We start from the raw sequence: 27,510 nt of genomic DNA on the forward strand, positions 1-27,510 counted from the left end.
AGAACCTCAATTTTGCGTGAAAGAATGCACGAATCACTGACTCGTGGATACCACTCCGGCGATCACCCATGAGATCTCATGACTGGGTGTAGTATCGTGGCCGTCAAAGGGCAGCGGTGTGAATATTGGCACGGTTCGGCGGTTCTCGTGTTGATCCCAAGACCCCGAAAAGGGAGTGAGAAAAGTCGATGCCGACAGGATCTTGGTGAAACTTCCCTCTTAAGTCGTCACACATTGCTCGCACCTGCTCCAGAGGATCGTGGTTTGTACAGTTCATCTTCGCAACCAATTCCTCCTAGTCCACACCAAAAAGGAGACCAGTAATCGAATCGTGTGTATTTTGTGTGGATGTTGGATAATTTGTGCATGGCAGCGTGATCAATCGTCCGCGTCGTCTGCTGTGACCCGACAGTTTGGTAAATTAAGAGGAAGAATGCCAGGGGAGTGGAGAAACATATAGAAGTACCAAGCGGAGACTTTGATTTTTGATCGCCAACCAGAGGCTTGCCACCTGGCGAATCATTTCCGCTTGAGCTTGCCCTTGCGCTAGTTTACTCAGCTCGAGTCGCGTCCCTAATATTGCTCAAATTTGAACCTATCACTTGCCTAGTTACGTCGACCGGCTTCCGCCGTTGCTGCCAATCATGCTTTACAGTTTTAGTGGGCATTGGTACCTTCATTAAGACGCATCAGAGCCGTTGTCCGCTCCTCCAACACGACACCATAGCACGTTTTAGAATACCGGTTAACGCTTGGTTTACCTGAGAACACGTCTCGACCGAGTCTGTAGGGAAATACTATCACGGCGGGAATCTGTACAGGCTTGAATATAATGTAGTCTAATTGAGACTGGTCTGTGCTGTAATTAATTGCGGAGAGCATTACTGTGCCGCCTGGGTTCCTTATCCACTGATCCTGCCTGCCGGCGCACCCCATCCCACGTGAGTCTAGTTTCATGCGGGTGCTAATTGTGCCCAACCTGCCCCCTGCACTCTTGAAGTTATTGGACATTTTACCATGCCCTCTCATCGGGAAAGATTGGAGCGAATTTATAAGCAAAACCTCTAGGGCTAGTTAGAGAGGTTTCCTAACTTGGTCGAGAAAAGTCTTGGCTGACGTGATTCTAAGTTGCGACAAAATGCCTTCCTGACTAGAATGTGTATCTGGCATTCGCTTGCTGGCGGCTATGCGAAGAGCCCTAAAGGTTAACGTATTCCCCCCCCCCCCCCCCCCCCCCCCTCTCCAACCTAGTCAAACATTGATTAATGCCTTATTCATAATTGCGAGACGATGAGTAGCCGACACCGGTCGCCACGCTCCATGACAGCCTGCTGATGTCCAACACGTCTTGTCCGAGATTCGTCCCTCATTTCAAGAGCAGTAGAGGTGTATACCATCTCTCTTAGTCTACTGTCAAAACGAAGAGCTCCTAACCAGCAGATGTAGAATATAATGCTTGCAGCCGGTCACTTGTTGTCCCTAATTGCATAACCAAGATTTCTCGACGTGAGCATACCCATTTGTATGTTAAGATGCTGAGAAGGGCTTAATGAGTCCATCAACGATCGGCCTAGGTGTGAAATGCGACGCGCGTAGGTGGTAATCGATCGTAGAGCCCCTGCGTCTCCCGTCGACCAGCTCAGGTGCCTTGACAACTTTATGATGGAGACGATGCGGTGGATACGGCCTCAATTGTAACTAGTGGGACACAGGAAAAGATGGTCCACCGGAAGGTATTCAAAATATCCGAAGCGTAGGGTGTAGGTGTAGTGTTTGAAAATTGCTTGGCAGTGCTCTCCCCAGCTTGCAGTAGGATGCTACCGTCAAAGCGCACGTCGGCACGTAATGGCGTAAGTATATATGTCATCCGATCAGACTGTGCCATATCCAAGCTTTCATCGCAGGAAGAGCTTGTGTAGGGTACGAGACAATGAGACAATGATTCTTACCAAGCTACGATGCTCGAGCTGACCTCTGTGACCCGTTTCCTGCGCGATAACACCGAGAAGTTTCGTTTATCGCATATCACTAGAGCACTGAATACTGGAACGTAAACCAAGAACATAAGCCTAGATATTATGATTTATATCAACGACGCATTCACACGCTCGACATTCTCTTAATTCTAAACGCATCACGGCACTGCCGGATTTTGAAAATTGCTGCCACTGCTTGGACCCAACCATTGACTGAGCATGTCCGTGACCGAGGTGACCCAATTATTGAATTTATCCAGAAACACCCGTGTCATGTCCTGTATCCTGGAGTAAGTCAGTCCTGTGTGAATTTTCACTCTGGTTTGCAATTCTCTACTTACATGCTCTTCGTCTCTTGCTGTCTGAGGTTTCTTTAGCACTCAAAAGCTTCAAGCTCGATGGGGATTGGCTGTAGGGCATGTGGAGCTTACTCAGTAGTGAGGTCGCTGATACGTGCTGCGAGCTCATCCAGCGCCTGTATAATCATTTCGATCCTAGAACCAGTTCAGCATTTCTTAATTGGTGAAAGAACGCACAACTGACTGTTCATCGTTGTATTGAGGTTGACTCGGCATCGTCTGGCGTCGTCGGGGAGGGGGTAGGTTAGAGCGCAGGCCTGGGAGGGCACTGGGCTGTCCTAATGGCAATCGACGCTGCCGGCGACGACTTAACATGTTCGGAACAGAAGCCGTTACTATATATTGCTCTCCAATAAAATAGCTTACGATGAAGGATCAATCCTTGGTTTGCTAATTCAGTAGGAACTGTCTTAAATAGTTTTTCACATTAACAATTATGTTCGAATCATATTGCGGAAGATGGACTGGGATAAGTTTCCATAACCCTTGGATCCTCCATCCAGAGCTTTGCTACCTTGATACTAACCTTGTACTGCCGGTTCTGGGCAGAGGTGGTCCAACTATATCTCTACTCACTACGCCACAGTGAGTCGTATGATCACCGGCATGCTTAACATATCTTATCATCGTGATCCATCCTCACTATGGGAATCTTGAAAACCTATTTGCTTCCTGGAACAATTACTCTTGACGGCAAGCTACCAACATCGTTCTGCTACCGATTCTGCGGCTGGTTGACTCTTGGTATTTTCCCAACAATACATGATTTAGACCCCAGCATTGCACCAAGCAAAACGTCACTTAGCACCTTGTACACCGTGGGGCAAGCCACATGGCATAAGCCCTGTATGATTTTGAAGCTTCCCAATTAGAGAGTTTTACATGGGGAAGTATTCACTTCCAAGCCCCATGTGCACATGGCTACCAAGGATCATACTGATCAAACCCTAGCTAGTCCCTTGAGCCAATGCATGCGGGTGTTATGAGTGCCAATCATTTGTGTCCACTAGCACTTTCGCTAATGCATGATGCGCCAACTTGCCAATACACATCATTCCATGCCAAGTCCACCACGTAGGAAATAGAGCATGCTCTCCGCCGAAGGACTCATTTGTTTAGCCGATAGATTATCATATGTGTTACTCGTGATAGAGTAGTCAGGATACTCGATATCTTCGCAATATGCACAACATTCGTGCCATGGGCCGACGGTGTTTCTACAAGTGCCACCACTTGACACCAGATATTTGCGCGTTCGTTGTCTCCTAGCCAAAATTAGGAGTGCTTGGAACGCCACTGCGCAGCGTTGTCGCGTAGTGCATGTTCAAAAATGGATTTGTGGCAATCAGTTGTGAGTGCTCATGGAATCTCCTCTACATATTGATCACTTGGACTACAGTACCTATTTGGGTATGGCAAAACGTGCAATGACAGAGTGATTCTTTATACGCAATTACTCATACGTTAAACCGTAGTTACATCATTGGGGAATACTGGCTTATCCCAAAAAGCATATCTACCACAGCCTTCGACTTCCCATTGGATTCTAATTACACGTAAACCCAGCATCAGGCAATGTCTCACACACCTTGAGGACTATAACCATGATGTACAGTATGTATCTCTCCAGAAGCGTGCACTTATCCATTCAGGCGGAGCACAAAGTCTTGTGGTATTGGCTATGGCCTTGTTCTGCTGTTTCACTGCTGACGTGGACTTCTGTTTGTCTGTAGATTCATTTTGGCGGCAAAATCAACTCCTGGCTGCCTGCGTAACGGTTACCCTGATCACTCCGGCCAGACGCGTATCTGGCGGGCAATTCAAACGCTTGGTTCGCTTTTGCATTACCCGTTGACGCGGAGGTGCCATGACCGGTGGCATTTTGAAACAACGGCTTCAGTGCAACTAGAGCAGCGGCGAATATGGAAAGAGCAATTTCAAGTTGTGTGCTAGAAACACCCGTAAGATTTGGTCAGTTGACCATGTGCCGCAGTATGTCCGAAATACTCCTCCGCTTATCGCGTCCTGGGTGAACTTACTAAACCATCTCACACGACCGTGGGGCGTTTCTAGACTGACGGGTGTAGAAGAAGGTTCGAACCGACGTTGTATTGTCGGGAATGTCGGGGGTGCAGTTGGAGATGTCTGTGGTATTGCTGAGATTGGCCGTGGTGTTGCAGAAGGCAAAGAGGGCCTTGTCATAGGTCGCAAGGACGACCGACGTAAACTTGTGGTTGGCGATGCTTGAGCTCTTGCCAGGGCTTGTCTCCTTAGTTCGGAAATTCTGGAGTTGATGATCGGACTGTGTCTGGTCCAAGAAGCCATAGACGGGACACGCGAGTGTGACAGCGCAGCAGACGACCTAGCTGTTGACACTGAGCTTGAGTGCAACGAGCGCACTGGAACGTTTTTTGATACGTTGCCGTTCAGCATGGGTACTGTTGGTCGTATTGACGACACATTAGAGTGGCGGTCAGCCGCTTGCTGAGTATTGTCTTGTGGGGAAACCAAATCGTCCGTTCTGTTACAGCTCGATCTTCAGGTCGATCGCTCGGCTCTGTTTTGACTCCTTTTTTTTCTTCTTCTTAATAATATAGTATTCCTACTCCAGTTATGGCGTCATCGAACGTTCTGCTGGTCGAATGGAGAAGACCGTGTCCATGAAAGTGAAGCAATGCTACGCTGGTTTCTTTTCAGATGAATATTTCGTCGGTGTCTTATCCATGTGTTTTGCAGCACCGTCCGTCGTTTGCGAGGGAGAGGAAGATGAGTGTTCGTTGCGTTTCGACCATGAGAGTCTTGATTAGCTTAAAAGTGTGTGAAAAGTACCCATCCGAAGACCCGTGTCGTGCTGAGGCTCATAAATGGCTAGAGAAAAATAAGGCAGACTGCGAAGAAGTACTTTCACATTCTACCACTCATGTCAAGTCTACCTTGCCTCACCAGGAACTCCAGCTCTAATAGAGATAGTGGAGGACAGTGGCATGTATTAGGATACCTGCTTTAATCATATTGCTCTGTATGATTTAGCCTAGCGTATCCACATCCCTACGGGTAAGCTTATTCATGGTCTTTAGTATCTGACAGGGAGCTTCTACGACTGGGCAAGATTCTTACCCTTCTCTGGCAGGTCCGAAAGGCCGACCTCAGATGCCATTTTTGGCCTTCTTCACCATACAGTCACCAGTTCTCATCGGACGAGTAATGTATTGATGATGCCACACCAGCACGGATGTTGGAGTGGCATTGGCCGGACGTATCCATCAGCTGTGCGCCGAGTATGAATTTGGTTCGCAGCCTAATACTGGGACTGCGCTAAGAAGTTCTGTACGGCTTCCCTTTATTCCCTGACTCATATTGCTACATTATTGTAACACTTCCCGACGGAACTACATTCAGGAGCAGGCATGATCAAGAGATTAGCACCAACCATTCTTGTCACAGACACAGAGACTTTACGAAGTGAGCGTGGTGCAGCAAACCAACTGACAAAGAGCTTGTCAAAGGCCATAGTTTCGTGCTTGTGATGGATTCATTCGCAAATGGCCTTCTGGGATACTTTATCAAACGGGTCAGGGTGTGACTAGGGGCAGTTTGGCAGATGACTGCAAGGAGGAGCAGTAGTATGGTCATCTGATCGTGGCATCTCGCCTTGAATATCATCTCGTGCTGACCTGAGCTTTCGAAGGTTTTCTGACGGGGCTCATGTACCCACGCCTGACGAGAGAACGGCTGAGGTGTGCGTGTGATGTCATGAACCTTTTCTTCATCTCCGATGAGCATTCCGATAAATTCGAGCCAGCCGATGTATGGACTCAAGTTGGCATCCTCATGGATGCTCTTCGCACTCCCGAAAGCTCCTGATCGGACGGAGAGTGTGTGGGTGGCGATATTGCGCGACAGTAGGTTATTCCTTCTTTCGTAAAACGGCATCGATGAAAAGACCGAAGTAGCTCACCGGCGACGTAAACTAGATTTTGGACCCACACGACTAAGATCTCAACCCACTCGTTCCAAAGCCGGTTTCTTGCGAGCTGGGAGCACTACCTCAAAGGAACTGCACAACAGGCTAAAGATAGATCGCGCTCACATATCCGCACCGTAGCCAGCTACCTCGAAGTCAGCCGGCAGACCATCGGTGCCATGCCGTCTTTGGCCTTCTTCCAAATAGAGATGGAATTGCCGGAAGAGGTGTTGGCGCACGCCTCTATCAAGTCATTGGAAATGCTTGCAGTGGACTTGACCATCATTGCCAATGTAAGTCTCCTACCACTTCCATCGAGCACACGCGAGACCTTGAAGTCAATCCGGCGAGCTAACGCCACCCGTTTATCATTCAGTGCGAAAGAGCCTGGTTAAAGCTCACGTCCTGGAATCAGAATTGTTACGGTCCAAAAGAGTACTTAGGGTATAGGTACAGACCAGAGCCAGAAATGGATCGTCTGTGCTTAGAGAAGAAAAGAGAGAGACAAAAGGAGGAAGCCGGTTTTGATCTTGTCTGTACCTCTATGTGAATGGATAATTAGACATATGTGCCAGAGAGGACCAGTCAAGGCTTGAATATGGACAGGATCAACTTACGCAATCAAACCTCTGATACATATAGAGATCCGCATTCGTGAGTTCTCTCCGACAAGCGCCACAATGCCCCTCCTATAGAGTCGTTTCTTGGGTTGAAGGACTTATTCAATCTCATCGAAGGTGCTTTCCAGCACATCCAAGACCGCCAGCCTCAAGTGCTTCACCACTTACGTGGGCTGTTCTCAGCGATCACTATATAAATATGAAGAAATCGTGTCATTGCAACTGAAGGATCAGACATATCGTTCACTGCAAAAACTTTCAACCCAGCATTTCACCCTATCCTGTCATCCCAACCAGACCTATCGGCCTTATTAGCAAACATCAGCATGGCCAAGGTCATCCGACTACCCGATCTAGAGGCCGGTTGGCGATGGCCTCGTCAACTCAACATCCACACGGCCGACATCAAACAAGAATGCCTCAACTGGGTGTCTAGTTTCGGGGCATTCACCCCCAGGCACAGAAGGCCTTCGACAAATGTAACTTTAGTCAGTGGCACCCGTATCTATTTACCATTGAGTGACAAGGCTCCGGCACGCTGACATGAACTTTTGCAGATTTGCTGGCTGGTCTGATGTACCCGCGATTGGACAGAGAACAATTGAGGTGTACGTGTGATGTCATGAACCTCTCCTTCATCTTTGACGAGCACTCCGACATATCTGAACCGGCCGATGTATGGAATCAAGTCGACATCTTGATGGATGCTCTGCGTAATCCCGAAATGCCACGCCCAGCCGGAGAATGGGTCGGCGGCGAGATTACGCGACAGTAGGTCGTCCTTTCCCCAGGTCAGCTACCGTCATGATAAGAACAAGTGAGCTCACCGGAGGTGCACAACAGGTTTTGGATTCGAGTGGCTGGGATCTCAACCAGCTCATTCCAGCAGCGGTTCCTTGCAAGCTGGGAGAAGTACCTGAAAGGAACTGCACAACAGGCAGAAGATAGGTTCCGCTCTCACATCCGCACCGTCCCCAGCTATCTCGAGGTTCGGCGGCAAACCATTGGAGTGATGCCCTCACTGGCCTTTTTCCAGATGGAAATGAACCTGCCAGATGAGGTGCTAACGCATCCCACTATCAGAGCATTAGAGACGCTCGCGGTGGATCTGACTATCATTGCTAATGTAAGTTTGCTGTCAGCGTAGTCGATCTCATGAAAGACGCGGAAGACACAGAACACGGAACAGTAAGCTCACATCATCGGCGCTCTAGGATGTGCTGTCATACAACAAGGAACAAGCCTCTGGCGACGATGAGCATAACCTCATCAGCATTATTATGAAAGAGTGTCGTTTTAGTCTACAGGAAGCGATTGACTGGGCCGCGAGGATACATGCCAAGCTCGTACAGCAATTCAATCAGGCGGTTCTCGTAGTGCGCCGTTGGGGTGGTCCCGTCGACTTGGATATCCAAATATATGTAGACGGCATTGCTCAATGGGTCGGTGCCAATGTCCAGTGGAGTTTCGAGAGCGAGAGATACTTTGGCAAACACGGCCTCGAAATCAAGGAATCTCGCATCCTAGAGCTGCTGCCCTCGAAAGCGGAGGCGCAAGTCGAGACGGGACCATTTGTCGTCAACAATCTGTTGCCACGGGGGCCTGATGACAAATTTCCTGAAGTGTTCGAGATGGTACGAGGATTCTGAAGATACTTAGTTGCGTACATCTCTACGACGAGTGCTCAGAGATGTTTGTACGTGCGTGCGTGAGGCAATGAGGAACAAAATACAAACTACACGCGTGTCAGCTGACTAAATCCACGGTTGACGCAACATCTATGCTACCTGAGCGATGTAAGCAGATAGTGATGGTGATAACTGCATTCGCATCCGGTCATTCCGAAGGCACGTTCTTCTCTGGATGATGTTCCTGCATGCATCAGAGATACCGTCTTAAAGGGAATGTTCAGTGTTCGAATATTGTCTGCAAAGAAGACCATAAAGCTCCTAAGATCGCATCGGTGATGTCCACATCGATCGAGATCCACTATGGTTATCTTCGCTTCGTAAGTGAGAATTTAGCCCTGACAAGTTCGATAGGGAAAACCCGGCAGGAGCAAGGTTGCGTATGGAGTATACCTATCATTATTGAAGAGCCTGAAACATGGACACAAGGACCAAAGGAGTAATTCGTCATGGACAGTCTAGCTCACTCAAGCTTGAGCAATGATGGGATTATGAACGGCCTCCAAATACTGAGTGCAATTTTCTTGCCACAAGAACCGATTGATCCACAGAAGCTGGCAGACCATTCCCCTTTGGATCTGACCCAATCCACGGCCTTGCTCAATTCTCTGTTGAGAGGAGTGTCTCTTATTCAAGGGCCTCCAGGAACTGGCAAAAGCTATACCGGCGAGAAGATCATCAAGGTTCTATTGGCAAACAAGAAGCGCGCTGACCTGGGCCCAATCCTTGTAAGTTCACATTTGGTACTTGTCTCATTACAATGTGTCGATCGAAACGGGCGTGACTTTATGCACATGTATGAATAGTTTACGATCTACACTCTACCCTACTTTGGAAAACGGCGGCAATGTATCCCAGTATCCTGCCATAGTTGGCATGAAGAAGCGCTTGTTTTGGTCACACCATGAGTCACCCGAGGATAGAGAAACGCAGCTGGACGACTCAACCACTTCGCACACCAACTCCTTTGAGCTTCAAATGACGGTTGCACTCGTCCAGCATCTCGTTCGGCAAGGCTGATACGGTCCCGATGATATTGCCGTGATAACTCCATATCTCGGTCAACTCCATCAACTTCGGCGTCTCATGCAGTCCATGTTCGAGATTTCCGTTGGCGAGCGAGATCTGGAGGAGCTTGAAGCTTTGGAATCCGAGACGCATGGTGAAGGCGATTCCCAAAACTCACCGCCTGTCGCCATCAAAACAACGTTGTTAAAAAGCATCCGACTGGCTACCGTCGACAATTTCCAAGGTGAAGAAGCGAAAGTGGTCGTGGTCTCCTTGGTCAGAAGTAATCAGCAAAACAAGTGCGGATTTCTCAGCACTCCCAACCGCATCAATGTACTTCTGTCTCGAGCGCAGCACGGCATGTACCTCATTGGTAACTCAAAGACTTATGGTCAAGTTCCGATGTGGGCCCATGTTCTGGAAATTTTCAGTAGCAATGGCAACCTTGGGACAGAACTGGGACTTCAGTGTAGCCGCCACCCAGACACTGCAATTCTTGTCTCCCAGCCCGATCACTTTCTTCAGTTTTCGCCTGAAGGAGGTTGTAGTCTGCGTTGTGACAAGCGCCTCCCATGTGGCCACTCATGCATCAACAGATGTCATTCCGAGGTCTTACACAATGCCGTCCGATGTCTGGAGCCTTGTCCAAGAGCAAAGAAAGGATGCAGCCATCCATGTAGGCTCAATTGCGGAGATCCGTGTGAGCCCAGATGCGGAGAACAGCTCGAGAACCTTGATCTCGTCCTTCCTTGTGGCCATCGGGCCACAAAAGCATTCTGCTGGGAAGCACAGGTACCCTCCTTTATTCGGTGTAAAGAAACCGTCAAACGCAACGTGCCAGGTTGCGACCACGCTGTGACGGTTCCGTGCCACGTAAACGTCGCTGCCGATAGTTACAAGTGCCAGGCTATTTGTGGCGATCCACAGCCATGCGGGCATATGTGCCGCAGCGCATGTTTTCGATGCAAGGAGAGAGCTGGGGACCAAGTGACGAAGGTCAACCATGGAATCTGCCAGCAGTCATGTGACAGGAACTATAGCACATGCCGTCACACTTGTGCAAAGGACTGTCACGGCGAAGCCAAGTGCCCGCCATGCTCTGCGCCGTGTGAGGTAGAATGCAGTCACTCCCGATGCAGCAAATCATGCCACGAGCCCTGTGCTCCATGTGCGGAGCAAGAATGTGCTTCAAAGTGTCCCCATACGCAATGCACAATGCCGTAAGTTCATACCCTAGCGCGTCGACCCCTTTTCAAGTCCACAATGTGGTTCACTTATGATTCATGCTGACTTCCAACAGATGTGCCGCTCCGTGTGACTGGGTCCCTTGCTCCAAAAGATGTGAAGCACAGCTGGGCTGTGGACACCAATGTAAGTACTGATTATTTGCGTCCATGGCACATTGAATGCTGACTCCAAGTCCCAGGCCCATCTGTCTGTGGAGAGCTTTGTCCGGGTGATCAATACTGCCAGGTGTGTTGTTCAGACGAGATCAAGTCCACAATGGTGGACTTCATCATGGGATTGCAGTATAATGAGATCGACATTGATGTGGATCCTTGCATCTTTCCTGCCTGCGGTCATTTTGTCGCCAAGTCAAGTATGGACGGAGTCATGGACATGAAAGCTCATTACACCATGTCGGCCGAGGACAATCCTATTGCAGTGTCTGGCATCTCCCGACCTTTCTTGATGGACGAAGTCAAGACCTGCCCTACTTGCCGCAGCTCACTGCGTAATGTTTCTCGCTATGGGCGTATTGTGAGGCGTGCCATGCTTGACGAAGCTACGAAAAAGTTCATTGCCTGGTCCAATGACGAGCATCTACAACTGGCACAGCGTCTCGTGGATATCCAGCAGAGCTTGTCCGAAAAGTCGTTGCCGAGGATGCTGCCTCAGAACACCCGACCTGCGAAGCTTCGTATGACCGCCAACGTCCGGCTCAAACAACTGCACGCCGTTCGTGACTGCATCGGTGGTGAAAGATACCAGTCAGCCCTCCAGCTGTGGAATTCCATTAGTGAATACATCAAGAAAGTGCGCAAGGAGGAACAGCCCTTTCAACGTGTCGCCGACTTCGTCCATCACGCTAAGGCGCAGGGGCAGACGCAGCAAGGCTTTGTGTACGACGAGACACTCATCCAAGTCAGGGGTAAGCTCCAGGGCCTTTCGCTCTGGCTGAGATGCGAATCCATCGTCTTCTCCGATTTCATCAAATTCCGCCAAAATTTCAAGGGCCCGGTGCAGACCATCAACCTGGACTTTGCTGAGCAGATGAAAGAATGTGAGGTGCGGTTCTGGTGCAGGTGCGGTTCTAGTGACGGTACGTCTAATGCAGGTACTCGGCCTCGCTCCATTGCGGTTCTTTCAATTCCCCAGTAATACATCGAATTTGGGTTGCTTATCGGAAACAATCTACTTATAGTTTTCTAGTCCATCATGGCCTGTACCAAGTCGCGGAATCATTGTATATAGCACCACAAAATAGTTTAAGTGCAAATCTTACGTGCAGTTTCGGTGCAAGAGCCCTACAGTCTATATCGGCTTTGGTCTAGAGATAATTTCGACTAGACCCCACGGAAATTGTAGATAGCACTACTTGGTTCCGTGCGAATAGTATACATAGACCGCGTTCGCACATTAACAGGTGGCGTATCTTCCTGTAGATGATTGATCACTAGGAAACATCTATCTAGAAATCAGCTTGTATAATTCTAGCTGCGTCATGGCCGTGAAATTATCATTGGGAAATTTCACAGCTTAACTGAAAGCAAATAAATTCTGTCAACGCAGTGCCTCAATCTTTGAAAATTAGCTGTAAGTAAATCATAAGTATATTGATGCTAGTCCTCATTTATATTATGACAGTACATTCTGTTCGTAATTATTCAACAAGCTAATGCATCAGATGCTTTCAGAATGGTAGCGTTGCTTAGCACTTGAGTTGGCAGACTGGTCTACAAACAGTTTTCGTGCGAATGGATGTCTTTACTGTTTGCTGTCTCGTTAATGCTTTGCTGCAGACACGGATACCAACATCAGAATTAGTAGAATATATTGTACATTCGACACAGCCTGCGTCAGACTATGCCACATCACAGTGTTATGCTGTTGTTTTGAAATCTCTTAACATCGACATAGCCAGTCTTTAGATTAATCCTGACACAAGACGCCTATCTATGCCCACTTCGCATCACTTTATTCACCATGTGCACGGGTATAATACCTCTGCATGTACATACTCAGCCAGTCTAACGGATCCTTGTCACTGCGCTTAGTATAAGTTATCACCTATTCCCCAGAAACTGACCTGAAAGCTTTGGAAATATCAATTACGTCACAAACTCTTCTCAAATAAACTTATTGTGGAGATTTTTATCTGCCAGACACCAATCGTTACTGTTGTGAATTGTCACTGATGATGGAGTTCAGAAAGTGGGTCATTTTGCTTGCAACAATTTGGAAGTTGCTAGCTACTCAGTGGCGCAACAGGCAGGCCGACAAGAGTGGATAATATGGACAAAGAAGCGACGTTACTATATGGTAGCCGCAGTCAGGGGCTAACCTCATCACATTCTGGTCTACATACTACTAGTACAGTGCCGACTACTTGAAGCATTGTAACATTTATTTACTTGTATCCATATAATGCGTTCTTATGGTGTGCCGAGCTATTCCCTAGATCCAAACCAAAATACAATACGATGTACTCAATCTTCTAGATAGGAGAGAGCATATATCTGATCTCTATTGTAGCGTCGTTCTTAAAAGCGGCCATCATCTGAAGATCTGGATAGAAGACATTCATCTACTGCCTCGCGGATTCTTTACCGCTTCCCGCCCACTTCCAAATAACTCCCAGCACACCGGTACGGTAGAGCTCTGGGATAGACCAGCGGAACAACCGTCAGCACATCGAACAGCTAAACGCTGACATCGTATAAATCTTCAGACCTTGACAAGTCCAAACGCCAATGTACCTCATATCTGTTGCACGCATATCTTGTTGACTGCGTTCAAGTCTTCACGCATTTGCCGTTCACAAGGCAAGTTACGACCCACCTTCCCCCCGCTGTCTCTTGTCGGGAGCCTTCTCTTATTTAGCACCACAGACCCAAGAGGGAGCCGAGGACGTTCCATCAAAACAGCCCTTTCGAAATCGCATATCCTAATCTGTCCAGTCTCTCGGTTTATCAGCACATTCGGAGACCGGAGATCCTTGTGCGCGACCCCACAAGTGTGCAAGCCACGGATGGCATGAATCAATTGTCGCCTTAGATCTCCATCGTCGCCCGCAGTGCGCACCGAGTCCAAGCTATCACCACCCCAGGATAGAAACATCATGTATTGAACTCGGACTCGGAAGTCGTAGTAATAAGTGCGTGATATCGAACGTAGGTCGATTGCCCCGAAAAAGACAGGTGTGGCTTTACCCTGCAGCGGCTGGAGGGCCTGATAGACCTTTACTTCGTGTTCGAGATCCTCGATAAATGCCGGCACGGTGCCCTTGCCAATAAAGGTATACCCATATGCAAAAAGAGTCACCTTGAAGAGGACCCCACGAGCACCTCCCTTGTCAAGGCTCTCGATCCCGTCGTCGAGGGTGCGCTCGACCTGGTCGCGGAGCAGAGTTTTGAATCTGGCGTGGCTAATGCGGTAGTGGACACTATCCCCATCTCGTCGATGAGCAGCAACATTCGGGCAGTTCTCGTCAAGCCGCGCAGGCAATCCTCCGTAAAAGTATCCACCATTTCGCTGGCGACCATCGTGCGACGAAACCCTCTCGCGGCCGTCCTTACGTGTGCGGTCGGTCAGAGTTTGCCGAACCCTTTCGTTCCGTCTCGGCTCAACTGGTGTGGGCGTCTCCTGCATTCGCCTCGTGCTCTCATCGTCGGATGACGCCGGCGAACGTGCTAGGACACCAACTCTCGTCGCATCTCTCGGAAGCAACGGTCTGAACAATGCCTTCTCCCTCTCGATGCTGTCGAAAACTGGACATGCTTGACAGCTGTCATGAACGAAAGCAGAATCTGAAATACTGGTTTCCAGATCCGATCCGCCATTGATTGTGCTCAATGCTGACTACTGCTTGCCATTGTTGAATCCAAAGCTGGCCCTCAATGGCCCTCCGAACCGATGTCGTCCAACCCCCAGAAGCCGTCTCCTGTCGAACGAACAAAAAGTACGAAAGTAGATATGTGAGCAGGTGAGGCCACCTCGACGTTGCGGGCGCGAACACCTTGGCCTCAGCTCTAGTGTTGGTCTTTTACACAGCCGTGACGCTATTTACAACGTCGTTGGCGCCACGAGGTTTCTCGTCGCGTCAGTCCGCGAAGAAAATCTCGGCGAGAGGGCTGCGCAGCGTCATGGCCAATGTTCCATTCATGGCTACCAAAATGTGCCCTAGTAGATGTGTGAGAAGGTAGGGCCCAACCCGGCCCTGACGCTGGACGCCCAGGCACGGTACGGCTGTGCGTCGAAGGGAGCCACTTCGTAGTCGGCTCTGTGCTGCAGCGCCACAATCAGGCTCCGGTCGTCGAACCGCGACGAAGATATCGTTGAGCGGGCGGCGCGGCTTCGCGGCCAATCTTCCATTGAGGCCTTACGGCGCGCCGTATGGAAGATATCTGGCTGTCGTCGTCCTCGGGCTTAGCGGCCAAGCACCGGGCAAGACGTCGGAGGCAGTCGGCAAGCCGGCTTAATGTACGGTGGGGATATATGTGCTTGGCTGTAGCACGTAGACCTTCCGCCAAGGCGCGTGGGTGGTGGCGGCTCTTCCACTTCATGGCTAGGTGTGGTGTGTAAGTTGATGAGGTTACATCTAAGTTGTAGGATCGCGGACCTTTGGCCTTTAGCGTTAGTGCCAGTCTTCCATTCGACACTATCAATCGTGCCTGGGCACTTATGATAGCGTCGTTGGCGCCACGAGGTTCTTCCTGGCCGTCGACACCTGCAGTTGCGGTACGGGTGGTATCTTCATGAGAGGTATTTCGTCGGCCCTGTACCGTAGCACCGCAATCACGCTTTCTTTGTCCATCCGCGACGAAGTTACTGGCGAGTGGGCGGTGCTGCGTCGCGGCCAATGTCCTGCGGTACCAGCAGGCACACACAAGCGGAGCCCCATGGCGGCAGCGGCGGCATGAGGTCTTCGCTAGCCACGCCGACGGATGGTATCGACGACCCGTAGCACCGCAATCACGCTCTCGTTGTCTATCCGCAGGGGTGATATCGACAAGCGGGCTGCGCGGCGTCGTGGCCCATGTTTTCTTGGTGGTCCTGCAGCGCCCCCAGCCACTGTACGCCATATAGTCGGATGTCTGGACGACGCCGTCCCCAGGCTGTGTGTTTTCCTTATCATCATTCTCGATATACTCGAGTAATGCCTGCTGCCAGCGTGCCTCGTTAATGTCGATCGTACACGCGCTGTTGTCCTTACGAATTTCGAAAAAGATAGTGCCGCCAAGCTCATCTTCGGGCGACGAGCCAACACGACGCCGTTTCGACCAACCCCGGGCGTTCTCTTTGCCAGACGGCCGTGTTGCCGATTCCTTTCTAGCGAGCGAATCCCCGATACAACACGTCAGGCCTGTGTCAAATCGCTCATGAAAGGCATCGGGTGTAGATCTCGAGACGACGAACCTCTTGGCGATAGCCCTGAGGATATTGGGGGGATCCGGGTGTCCGCTTTCAGAGTCTTCGGCTTCGTCAAATTCGGACGCCTTTCGCTTCGGAAGGCGGAGGAAAGGCACTGCTCGAGTGGGAAGAACTTGTTGTGTTGGCTTTATCTTGCAGCAAAGGACGCAGGACGTCGTTGGTGAGACCGGCAAAGGAGAAGTGGGCTGGCAGGCTGTGGTCACGAAAGAGACCGTAGGCGCCGGAGGACGAAACATGTATGCTGGCCTGGTGGTCGGTCAATCAGCGGCCGGCGAGCCTGCATACTGGCCTTGGGTCGGCTCTCCGCGGTAGGGTGGACGGGCGACGACAGAGGCCAGGTCGGAGAGCCCCATCGTCGATGTCTGAGAGACCCCGACAGAGAGGTCGAATTTGGGAAATGTCGCTTGTGGGGTGGCTGGACAGGCCTGGTTTTGAGTCGTGCTTTTCGTCGGTGGCCTCTTTCGGGCCGTCCCTTTTTTTGACATAGAGTACAGAAGAGGCGCATCGGTCGGCTTGTTGTGGGGGAAATAACGGTTACGGGACGCCCGCCCACTTTGACGCGACCGAATAGTGGTGAACACTATACCTGATTGAGGAGAAACAGCGCGACAAATCCATACGCCTCAATAGTGGTATGCAAATGCGCAAATAGAGCTTGAAGCAGTACTGCACCGACGTTCAAAAGCGTCCTGGTGGGGTCTGAACCAGAACCAGCATCAGATCGGACGTTTATGGTTGTGTTTGATCAATGGACGTCCATTCGCTCATTTTTGGATTACTTTCATTCTGATATCATGATTGTACGGAAGCAGAACCAGCTATGTACGGTATTGGTGCAATGTCTCCACACTTGATCCACGTTACTTGCAGGACCACGAAATCGGTCACTCTAGCTGTCTCCACAATCTGACAGGTTTGTCTGAGATTCTCGTTTCCGTGCTTGACAGTGACAAGACCCTGATTTGTCGCCAACACAACAGTCTCCTTGTACTCATGATGATGGCCAATCATTCGTGGGATGTGTGATGAGCACGACGACGATGATGGTGATGGAGAAGTTCCGACGTTGGAACAGGTATCCCATCCGCTGCTTCCCTGGCTGCTAAGGCTTGACGAGGAGCTGCCACAGAAAGATGACACCCATTTTGTGCTGTCATGGTCATAGCTGTCCCGGCCTTCAGATACGTTTGTGGGCATATCTGCGATCCCCTGGTCTCTTCCAGACTGCATCCGATGAGGTACTGCAGTGGGATGCAGAAACTATGCAAGCTCGGAGGTGAAGTTTAGCTGCAAGAAGTGATTAGAGGTCAATCTTCGGTTTGCCCGCAAGTGGAACATTCTGATCAAAGGTTTCTTCAGAGAAACGTGAAACAGGCGCTCTTGGCCTGGGCGAAGGTATCATCCGGGCTACCACACCCAAGGTGTTCCGGATTATGTACAGCACGTAAAACCTAGTGTGGAGCTGAGAGGCTAAGAGATGTTATGTTGCCGATTCAGATCCATCCCCACTCACCCCCACCCCTTGCCGCCTCGCAGGGCTCTTCCAAAAAGGATAAGAAATCACCCGACCCACCTCATTTGTCATTACAGGGGGTGCGACCATCAATTGCGGATCGTTGAGTCGGGGGTGTTCATCGGCAGATTGCGAATTGACACTCGATGGACCATTGCCAATAAAGTTTATATTCCTTAAGTGCAATTGCCCGCGGTCATTTGCCATCCATGCGAAAGAAAGCCTCGTGTACGGCATCTTTGATTTGTTTGTTTTTTCGTCTCTGTATTCAGGTATACTGTGGTATTGTCGAACTGACCAATGATGACAGTGTAGGCTTCAGGGCATCATCCTCGTGCCATCCAATAATCTGGATTGACCAGTAAAGATCCGGGGGAAACCTTAATTTCGGCGGATCTACGAGTAGCGTAGTGATAGGGCATGCCAAGCAAAATAACCATCTTTCGAATTCAGGATGCAATGCCACGCAATTTCACTGCGCTCGTACTCGAATGATGCTACTAATGAATTGCTCGCGATTCCAAGGCGAGAAGACTTGAACCCAGGCTGCGCCAGATGCTCCTATATTCATACGTTTTGACACGGACTGCGCTAGAAGACCCCGACGTCTTCTATATACGCCAGAACAAGAAGCTGCCGTGCATTCCTCACATTCTCCACATGTATAGCACGCGAGAAGTCATATAGAGATGGTGTATCTCGGTCCTTCTAAAGAGTGCATCCCTTGCTTGAAGCGAAGAATTAAGATATGTGTGTCCATAGAGTGCAGTGGCTGACGACGATACTGATCAAAGTTGAAGTGCGATGAAGTCAAACATCAGTGTGAGAGATGCCGGAAAGCCTTCAGGGAGTCTCCCAGTTACCGGGACTCATCTCGCGTGAAGATTCGCGATATGACAGCTGAAACCATTCCGTTTTGACACTCATATACGTTTCCGAGAGAGGACACCCGAGTTCTGGCAAGCGGGGAGCCCCCTCACCTAATCACTAGTTGGTAGTCCATCACGTCTTTTCTTTTGGGACTTGACAAAGGTTGATGAATATTCTTTACTAAGACGGCTCCCCTGGGATTGGTTGTTCTTGATCTTGTTAGAAAGAGTTTTCAGGACGTGTGAATTCACTTATAAATGTACCGTCTTTGTCCATTCCAGAAATATCTTGATTTGCTGTTGTTGCTCGTGAGCGGTAGCACGAAGACGCTCTCCTAGGGTACGAAGCTCATCCACTATGGGGTTTGAAGAATGTAGCTCTACCACCACGACTTCAGCAGAGTCCTTGCTCTTATCTTGTATCTCAGTGATAATCTCGACTCGCTCCTTAAAGGAGTTGCATTTGCCAACGTGGTCATGGGCCATTGTGGGCCGCCGTGCAAAAAGTGAAGAATGTTCATAAAGCTAGTGCCTGTTCTAGGGGTAAAGACGGCCACTCATGGTTATGGATGAACAAATCATAGAAGAGATTATTGAGAGAAGAGAGTAGTATGACCCCTTAATCCCGGATATCTTACGTGTGTGACTTTCTTAATTTTGTGATCCGGCGACCGATGCCCAATTTAGATCGATGAAGGGCCTATGGTGTGCTGGACATGGTACGTCTCTCTGGCGCCTGCATGCGGCCTTGCCACAGTAGTTATTGCTCCCGCCAAGTCTCATCTACTTATGCATGATTAGAGGTTAAATAGTATTTGCAAAACTCGCTAAATTGGTGAGTCTACATCAGGCATGTCGTCACTGCTCTTTCATGTTCCGGGCCTGACAAAACGTTGGTATTTAGCGGACAGCGCCCAACTTCACCTTTGTGTCCTTCCCATAAGCCCTCACTAATACCTGAAAAGCGGGGTGGGGCCCACTATGGATGGGCCTAGACTTGGAAGAATTATCCCCTGGGCCGGTTGTAAGCAACCTGAAGAATAAGCAATAATGGCCCAGCAATAGAGAAAAGCTCCGGACGAGATGAAATCTCAACCTATCCGAGGGCGCCCTGGGGACTTCCGAAGTCAGCAATTCTTGTGATTGGAGAGTTAAAGTAACTTGTGTGGCCAAGAGCATTTCCGCTTGTGCAACAAACCACCTCGCCCTCTTGTAGTCCCAAGTGGTCAGTCACTGAAACCAATCTCGTGTGCAAGTCGCACAGCGGAGCTTATGCTCCGACAGGTGCTCTCAACTGGTATTGGCAGTATTCGTTTGAACCTAAACGATGATGTACTCTGATATGATTGTGTATGAACTGAGTATTATCTCAAACGTACAAAGGTCCATGTAACGACCGGGTGCGAGCTCAGGAGAATTACGGGGCTAAGGTCAACGCTTCATCATCAGTGCCGCTGAAAGGCAAAGAGTTCATATTTCGGTCAAGGTTGTGGCACCTCCGAAAGAGGCCGATGTCGTGGGGCTATACTGTATCGCCTGAAATCCAGTCAAAGCTAACATAAGTAGGATCGCCGCCTCGCAAGTACGGTTGGGATTGGCGGCGTCAACCTGCAGGTTCGAAACCTCCGCGTTGTTGATTCAAGCATCATTCCGCTCATACCCGTTGCACATCTGCAGTCTGTAGTGTCTTCTTAGTGTCGGGCTTTCGGACACCGATTTTGGGATATCGGATCCACGCGTGATCTCCGCAGGGCCGACACAACCATTGTATTTCCAAGTCAAAATAATCAGTCTTCTAAAGCCAAAGTTCTATACGCAGGCAATGTACTCAAATAAATCGACCATCCACGTTCTACAATCAATCCATCGAATCCATCGAGACTAAGGTTATAGTGGGATAAGGACCCAATGCTGAGCTGTGCGCTGATGCACGTGGCAACATGATAGGCGTGCCATTCACGAACCCTTAGGCTCGATGGATTGATTAAGAGCCCTCTTTCTTGTACAATTGCCTTGTCTTCAAAAGTACGGGTTTCTCGCGGTGGCCATAGTTGTTCATTGCTGATGATAGATGCCTTACTCTTCGCCAAGATACTATGAACAGACAGGGCCAACCCCGACTTTACCCTAGGGGATCGGCGTACCCATGCAGTCAACACCCCGGAGTGCCCAATTACGGCGGCTGAACAGCGACAGGGCTCCCATAACCTGGCTGTCAACGCCCTGTAATGCAGATCTAATTCGGAAAGGCGGGGCTTTATTAGCGTGCTAACAGGGCCATGAGGGCTTGATCGCAAGTGGTAATAACCGGTGTCAGGTATTGAGACTACGATAACTTACAGGTATCTAACGTTAGAAGACTAACGTCCGTCACCCCATATCCGGCCACTCCCTACAACCGGCCGCCCAAAATATGACTAACGCCCAACGGCACTAGCAGTTTCAATTACGAACCATACCTTCATTCTTGGACTTTAATGCAATCCTTATGGCTGATGATACACTAGATACATCTGTGTCACTCTCCTCATCAAGAGGATTATTAGAATGCTGTTGTGCGGCGGTCTGGACGTCCTTAATTGTAGCAAACTTGGAACTCGGACCAATCTCCTCCCTCCTCCTTTTTCGTGGCAATGCAAGGTCCAGCTTGGCTCTCAGGGACTGGATCTGCAACTCCGCATCCATCAGAAGGTAGTCTTTCTCAGCGAACCTTTTTTTATTTTATCTTCCTGAGTAGTTGGCGGCGCGTAACATGGTCCGTATACTGCAGCCGGTGGAAGTCCATGATCTGTCTCTCGAGATCAACACTCTTTCTTGGCGTTGACCACCCAACCAGGGTTGTTATAGGCGCATGGAGTGGTGTTTTGGATCCATCGACATCCTATTGGTTCTGAGAGGAGACTTCTGCTGCTAGGCTTCGGCTTTGGTTACTAATTTCAAGCAAAAGAGGACTCGTAAGGGGCCTGGCCATACACACTGGCCAAAGACCACTAATACGTCAACCATACTTAATATTCTTGCCAGAAAGTGCACTTGTCCGTGCTTTTTGATAGCATAGTAGGACATTTCGTTTACCAATTGGTGCGGAATCTGTTAAAAGCGCAAGTAGCCCTAGCTCTTTTCGATAATAGGCTTTAATAGGCGCATACACACCAACGTCAAGGGGCTGATCACGAAAATGACTCGAGACATGGAGAGATGAACCGCAGAAGGAGATCGGAGTGCGACCATTGAAAAGACCGAGCGGGAGTCAGGTGCGATCAGGAGTGTTTGGCACAACTATACCGCGACCATTCTAGGATTTTGGTTACAGCAAGGAAAGTACGACTGGCTAAGCGAAGGATGAACAAAAAGATTGATTTGAGGTACTTATCATTCAGTATATAAGAGAGGGAGCAATGCGCTTTGCCAACTATGGGTTCCGCTAATAGTCTATAACCTTTCCAATATAACAAGATCTGTCAAGCAGTGCTCACAGCGGTCCAGGTAACTACAGTCTTTCCAGTAATAGGACTTGTGAGATACCAATGGTTGCCGAATGGCTACGTGGCATCTATTTTTATAAATTAATCACCCCTAACTCAATTTAAAGCGAACGCCAATTGTGAATGAGGGCTATGTATGCATGGTCTCAAAGCTAAGTATGTATTCCTCAAATGGTGAACTATTGGGCAGCGCAGATCCTACTTGGCTACGATATCATTTTGGTGTATCTTATCATAAACGTAGTGATAGTCGAGCTCTCCAATCGTGTAGTGGTAGGTCTGATTTGGGCTGACTCAGAACCTGGTGGTGCGAGATAGCTGCACAGACTTGTGCTACGCGGATCAGGCTCCTTATCATAGGCCCTTGGAAAGGAAAACCAAAGCCAAGGGTTGTAATAGGTTTCCTCTTCCACTGCGTCTACTATCAGTGGCAGGTACGTCGCATGCCACTCCTCTTGAGAGCCACTGTCGACACATGCGGGCAGTAGCTTGACCCGCCGCGCCTTAAAGAATTCCCAGTACGCGGGGTACCATCCAGCTTGGCCCCAATCAATAACTGCGGCCACCTTTGGATCAGGTCAGGATGACAGCATGATATTACAAGGAACTAGATCATCTTGTGTGAACACAGTGTCCACTTCAGGACGGTTGTCAATTCCGCAACCAGCTTGAGAGTGTTGGACCGCGCCTGCGCCTTGGAAAGGCCCAGCAAGTGCCGTGTGATTTCTCAGAAATATCTCGTTCAGCGGCTGTCATCTCCAGACTACCTTCGAAGTCGAACTTTGTATCAGTGATCTACCTTTGATGCAGAGACGAGTGGACTTACCAACGTACTGGCCCTGCTACCATGCTCCAGTGTCCTCCAGGCATAGACCATTTGCCTGAGTTCTTTGCAAACATTTCATCTTTCCCTCTTATTGAGACCAGGCCATCTCCCTGCCAACATATCGCCTTCGATGTAAAATTTTCGTCTGGGTCACGAATAAGTCGGACAATAATGCCATATACAAGCAAAACGCGACTCGTGCGTTTTATTTCATGGAACTAAGAGCATGTTCATTATTTCTTATAATCATCAAATTAGCGTCGTTCCCGATCTGCAGATACTTAGTGGTGCGAATCCTTTGTTATCAAGAACCTACGAGCCATCACATTTCTCAAGAAGCACTTTAATAATCTCAATATGTTTAACCATTAAAGCACTGTCCACGGGCGTTAACCCACACTTATACTGAATACAATAGACCTTCGAAGCAGAACTATCATATTGGAATGTCTTGCTGGAAATTTCCAAACCACATTCTCTGTGAAAATTGCAGTGGTTGATGGCCATGTTGAACTGAAATGAGCAGGAAGACTGTGGTTTTTTCGGAGCAACGGAGATATAGCTGATCAGAGAGAATGGGTAAATACGCTACCGTTGTCGCTGCTACTGCATATATTAAATTTGGATAACTCCTCTGCAGTCCTGACAATAGCAAAGGAATCTTCCAGATCAATTTCTTACACCAGGTGTCGACAAGGCAAACTTTCAAGAATCTGGCGGCCATTTCAACCATGTCCGTTGAAATATGGCTCCGGATGGTAGCTAGTCTGTGCTGCGTGACACTCAACTTCCTTCACACATCGAGTGAATATCGCGCAGATTCGGACTGTATCTAGGGGAATTCCGTAGCTGTGTGACTCTCCCCAGAATTCCAAAGAGTAACTAAGCAATTGATGAAGAACCGTTCTAGTAAAAATCTCTGGTCTGAGTACATCGCGGTGAAATAGGCGCTGAGGGCGTATCAGGTACGACAACTCTAGGCACAAAATTATTCCCGCAAAGAGGAAGTCGTATGTGGTAAGCGGGTCAAGCTCCCAGCGGTTGTGGTGCGAGCGACGATTATCCAGCAGGGATTTTTGTATCTTCATGATTTCCACGGCTGACCCAATACATTGCGCTCTGGAGTGATTGGCATATGGATCTGACCTGTCCATATTTTCGTCTAGAACAGACCATCGATGTAGAACCATTTTGGCTGCGTGATAAATAATCGCTATTGTATACTGCAGCTGGAGAACCTTTACAGGGTCACCTGTGATAGTTTTAGGAACCCGTTGATACACTGCATCCAGCTCTTGGTCGAAGTCTTGAATGTCTTTGGACGTGATATCGTCTCTACCGAAAATGTCCAGTGTAATTTTGGCTGATACATTCCGGATAGCGCTTATCAGAATGAGCGGCAGGACTCGTGTAAGCTGATCAAGTCGTCGTTGTAAGGGAAGTTCGGTCGAATAGGCATCAAAGCTTGTGTCTGAGAGATTTCGCAGCTCAAGCTTGCGCTGCTTATGGCTGATTCTTTGTAACCTTCCGAAGGACGAACAGATACGGTAGTCGAAGTTCTCCAGAAGCAACCAAGCCCGTCTGCGCAGTTCACCTTTGAAATCCGAAGGATGTAAAACATCGGATTCCCTATAGCCAGAGGACTCGGCTAATGCAATGGCATGTCCAAGGGCCGTGTACGCTCGCTGCAGATCTGATTGATGATATAACGTGACGGCGAGCCGAACAATGGCGGCCTCCACTTTGTATTGTCCGGGCCTGTCAGGATCACTGTGTTGCCAACACTGGAGGCAATTCGTTAAGCAGATGTTGAGTATTATTTCCGCCGGACCCATATTCCCTGGCAGCGACTCCTCGAGAAGGATGCAGTACAGTGCCGTCAAGGCAACCGAGCCATAAACCAGAGTCAGGAAGGAGAAGGCCACGGATGGAGGCATTGCCCTTGGATCTTTGCGGAGACTGTTCCACTTCGAAAATCAGCAGCTGTGCTGGCAAGGTTGAAAACATCATACTTCTTGAACAATACTTCTTTCAAAAAGAATGCCTATAATATGTTAGGAGTAAGACATGACTAAGACAGGAGTGGGTTCCTTACAAGTAACCAAGTCTCCCGTTTGAAGAAGCTTTGGGAGGATCAGCTCAACTATGTCCTCTCCATCCGTGACTGACATAGAAACTAGATGCCGTACGTAACGTCCCAGCTCCCCGCCATCCTCTTGGTAAGTGTTAGGTACATTTGGCGAGCCCAGCTGTTTTTCGGGGCTATAGGGCTGCTCGAGCTGACTAAGATAATTCTGAAAGCCCGGCTTGTCCCGAGACCTCAAAATTAGGACAGGCCGATGAGGTTGGTATACGCACTCACGCGGCTTGTCACGCTTGATGCATTGCTGGCATGGATATTCCCGGTTGCATTGTCTCCTGTGGCTTATTTAGTCTCCTGCCCATGTGATGCTCTCTAGACGTGCCTTACTTTTGCTGGACACACGAAATGCAGCTATTTGTCTTGCGATCCCTCAACTTCTTCGGGTCCGTCATTTTGTGGCTGGTGAAATACTGGTGGAACTTTCGTTCACTGTGCATGTGCCATGACAGTTTGTGTTGGCTATATAGTTAGAAGCAAAGATTCACGTGGTGTGCGAACGGGAAAGGTTTGCCTTGTGGGGGAGGGAATTGGATTTGAGTAGCCAATGAATGGCTAAACATTCACCGCTTGGTGGGTCCTGCGGGCAAGAAAGGAAGAATTCCCCTTAAGACCATGCGGTATGTAGGTCCAGTACTAGGGCCAACCATTGATCCTTCAACTGTGGTTCAATATCAACCGTGTTGTCCCCATAATCGTAAGCGACCGCGGTGCCCAATTACACTCCGTTCCTCACATTGTTGTCTCGTGATGTGTTTATTCGATGTACTGTATGCATCAGAGTCTATCTCTTGCTGCATTTTTGCAATCGCCAGACCTCTGGGACGTTCTCGAGTGATAGCGCCTCGGCCCCACTAATAAATCCACTTTGACAATGCACTCCTACTGTACCGCTCTAGCGTCGGGAATGCGGGATTACGGAATTGTACTCCACTTCCAATAAAAGAGGCCAAAACTAAAAGGTGTACAGAGTAGGTTAGGAACTGATTGCGCTAGGGATTGTAAAGACTAACAGTATTATACAGGGATGTCATGGGTGAAGAATGGTTTAAGACGGAAGAGGACTTGTCTTTCAGTATGGGCTTGATTCGGAGTCAAGACGCGAACATGAGAAGCGTTTTTGTATCATAGCGTTAGTTGCCCTCTAGGGGACTGACCCGGGCGTAATAACCATACGTGTGTGCATGTACAGTACAGTCCTTGGCGAAATCAGTGTCCTAGCCTACTTAAGGTCAGCTTGTGCTCCACTAAAGTGGACCCAAAACTCCAAGAGACTGATTTCGCTAGGGACTGTACTGTATCCACATGCAATCTAGTCAGCTTCGTCACGCAGAAATGGTTGTCGCGACCCTTTTGGACGAGTTGTGCAGCAACAGCAAGCCCGGGCGAGGGCGCTGCCTCAAGATGAGTATCCCGAATCTTGCTTTCGTCAATGATCACTTTCGAGCAAGTCCATTTCGACGGTACGTACAGAAAGGAGCAGTGACCAACGCTATATCTGATTAGGTCGAAGCGCAAATAGCGACAATCCATCCAGGTGTGAGAATTGACTGTTCCGAAAACTGTTTATGGGCCCCTGTGCTTGATCGCCGAGTCATCCTAACCCGGACGGGGATTAACGTCCACAATCGTCTACGACTTCCAGCATATCTGGATCTCGCTCGAATAAGTGCCTCTTCGAAGCTCCAATAAAACAGGAAAACATGGTTCAGTACGCATGCTGTTGACGCTTCATTTATGGTTATGGGGAACTGGATTACGTCCGCCGGATTGGTAGCAGAAATGAATACGGCTTTCGGGTCTAATTCTGATTCTCATTCGGACCCTGGTTGAGATCCACCACGGCGCTACAGTATTGAATTTCGGTATCATGGAAAATCATTTTGGAGCGATCCGCGAATTGAGCCACCCCAGAACCGCCTTTGCGTTACTGTATCGTCATTTCTGTTTCTGAATAGGTCAAATTCAAAATACACCCCTATGGATGCATGCTATCAATGGTCCAAGAATGAGCACGACCGAGTACAGTCCTTAGCGAAAAGAGTCTCCTAACCTACTCTCTCTTACACAGCACTTTTGGCCCTACTCTGGAGGGAGAGAATTCGCCCTTAACTACCCTGTCAGACAGACAAGTACCGGGTTATTTATGGATCTGATCACAGTACTTCTGCTTCTTTGCATAATTCTGGCAAGCTAGCGAATCAGCTTGTGACTGTCAGGAAGTGGAACAGGTAAGGGATGCCTCGAGCCACTAATTCCAGGCAGACAGCTATTACTCGCAATTCAGCCCTACCGTTAGCCCAACCCGCATCTCACCAGTTGGCACATCTGTGTTGCCGTTGCTACTGCCAACCCCGCATTCAATTTCATTCCATGTTTCATCGTAAATTTGCGCATGCCGTCCACTG

The 27,510-nt window shown here is 49.1% G+C and overlaps 10 protein-coding genes across 10 annotated transcripts; 5 read left to right on the top strand and 5 right to left on the bottom strand.

Annotated features, from left to right (window-relative positions):
* Positions 1 to 2,134: 2,134 nt before the first annotated feature.
* Positions 2,135 to 2,551, bottom strand: BKA67DRAFT_660126 (uncharacterized protein; the record flags this gene model as incomplete). The annotated part of the gene is made up of 4 exons (XM_046107567.1): positions 2,135 to 2,261; positions 2,318 to 2,338; positions 2,408 to 2,470; positions 2,520 to 2,551. 4 exons carry the CDS (start codon positions 2,549 to 2,551, stop codon positions 2,135 to 2,137), a joined length of 243 nt encoding a protein of 80 aa, XP_045957808.1.
* A 1,519-nt stretch (positions 2,552 to 4,070) lies between these two features.
* Positions 4,071 to 5,492, bottom strand: BKA67DRAFT_660127 (uncharacterized protein; the record flags this gene model as incomplete). Its single annotated transcript, XM_046107568.1, has 4 exons — positions 4,071 to 4,284; positions 4,375 to 4,697; positions 4,754 to 4,773; positions 5,453 to 5,492. The coding sequence occupies 4 exons, from the start codon at positions 5,490 to 5,492 to the stop codon at positions 4,071 to 4,073; spliced, it is 597 nt and encodes a 198-aa protein (XP_045957809.1).
* Positions 5,493 to 7,215: 1,723 nt separating this feature from the next.
* BKA67DRAFT_570194 (uncharacterized protein) lies at positions 7,216 to 7,626 on the top strand (the record flags this gene model as incomplete). The annotated part of the gene is made up of 1 exon (XM_046103145.1): positions 7,216 to 7,626. A coding segment is annotated over exon 1 (197 nt), but the record flags the coding sequence as incomplete, so codon positions are not given.
* Positions 7,477 to 8,995, top strand: BKA67DRAFT_570196 (isoprenoid synthase domain-containing protein). Its single transcript, XM_046103146.1, has 3 exons — positions 7,477 to 7,690; positions 7,763 to 8,045; positions 8,134 to 8,995. Exons 1-3 carry the CDS (start codon positions 7,494 to 7,496, stop codon positions 8,566 to 8,568), a joined length of 915 nt encoding a protein of 304 aa, XP_045957811.1. The 5' UTR covers positions 7,477 to 7,493; the 3' UTR covers positions 8,569 to 8,995.
* A 103-nt stretch (positions 8,996 to 9,098) lies between these two features.
* BKA67DRAFT_519285 (uncharacterized protein) lies at positions 9,099 to 9,413 on the top strand (the record flags this gene model as incomplete). Its single annotated transcript, XM_046098085.1, has 1 exon — positions 9,099 to 9,413. One exon carries the CDS (start codon positions 9,099 to 9,101, stop codon positions 9,411 to 9,413), a length of 315 nt encoding a protein of 104 aa, XP_045957812.1.
* Positions 9,414 to 9,633: 220 nt separating this feature from the next.
* On the top strand, positions 9,634 to 10,002 carry BKA67DRAFT_497682 (AAA domain-containing protein; the record flags this gene model as incomplete). Its single annotated transcript, XM_046097053.1, has 2 exons — positions 9,634 to 9,704; positions 9,828 to 10,002. Coding segments are annotated over 2 exons (246 nt in total), but the record flags the coding sequence as incomplete, so codon positions are not given.
* Positions 10,003 to 10,898: 896 nt separating this feature from the next.
* Positions 10,899 to 11,997, top strand: BKA67DRAFT_519208 (uncharacterized protein; the record flags this gene model as incomplete). The annotated part of the gene is made up of 2 exons (XM_046098078.1): positions 10,899 to 10,986; positions 11,042 to 11,997. The coding sequence occupies 2 exons, from the start codon at positions 10,899 to 10,901 to the stop codon at positions 11,995 to 11,997; spliced, it is 1,044 nt and encodes a 347-aa protein (XP_045957814.1).
* Positions 11,998 to 13,731: 1,734 nt separating this feature from the next.
* BKA67DRAFT_499793 (uncharacterized protein) lies at positions 13,732 to 14,145 on the bottom strand (the record flags this gene model as incomplete). The annotated part of the gene is made up of 1 exon (XM_046097074.1): positions 13,732 to 14,145. A coding segment is annotated over one exon (414 nt), but the record flags the coding sequence as incomplete, so codon positions are not given.
* A 918-nt stretch (positions 14,146 to 15,063) lies between these two features.
* Positions 15,064 to 16,622, bottom strand: BKA67DRAFT_692666 (uncharacterized protein; the record flags this gene model as incomplete). The annotated part of the gene is made up of 2 exons (XM_046109219.1): positions 15,064 to 16,515; positions 16,555 to 16,622. The coding sequence occupies 2 exons, from the start codon at positions 16,620 to 16,622 to the stop codon at positions 15,138 to 15,140; spliced, it is 1,446 nt and encodes a 481-aa protein (XP_045957816.1). The 3' UTR covers positions 15,064 to 15,137.
* A 7,020-nt stretch (positions 16,623 to 23,642) lies between these two features.
* BKA67DRAFT_570217 (uncharacterized protein) lies at positions 23,643 to 25,623 on the bottom strand. The gene is made up of 4 exons (XM_046103147.1): positions 25,433 to 25,623; positions 25,058 to 25,380; positions 24,975 to 25,006; positions 23,643 to 24,929 (listed from the first exon to the last, which is right to left on the bottom strand). Exons 1-4 carry the CDS (start codon positions 25,495 to 25,497, stop codon positions 23,688 to 23,690), a joined length of 1,662 nt encoding a protein of 553 aa, XP_045957817.1. The 5' UTR covers positions 25,498 to 25,623; the 3' UTR covers positions 23,643 to 23,687.
* Between the last annotated feature and the right edge of the window lie 1,887 nt (positions 25,624 to 27,510).

This window comes from Truncatella angustata (genome assembly GCF_020726525.1).
Source record: "Truncatella angustata strain MPI-SDFR-AT-0073 chromosome Unknown BKA67scaffold_5, whole genome shotgun sequence".
NCBI classification, from domain to species: domain Eukaryota; kingdom Fungi; phylum Ascomycota; class Sordariomycetes; order Amphisphaeriales; family Sporocadaceae; genus Truncatella; species Truncatella angustata.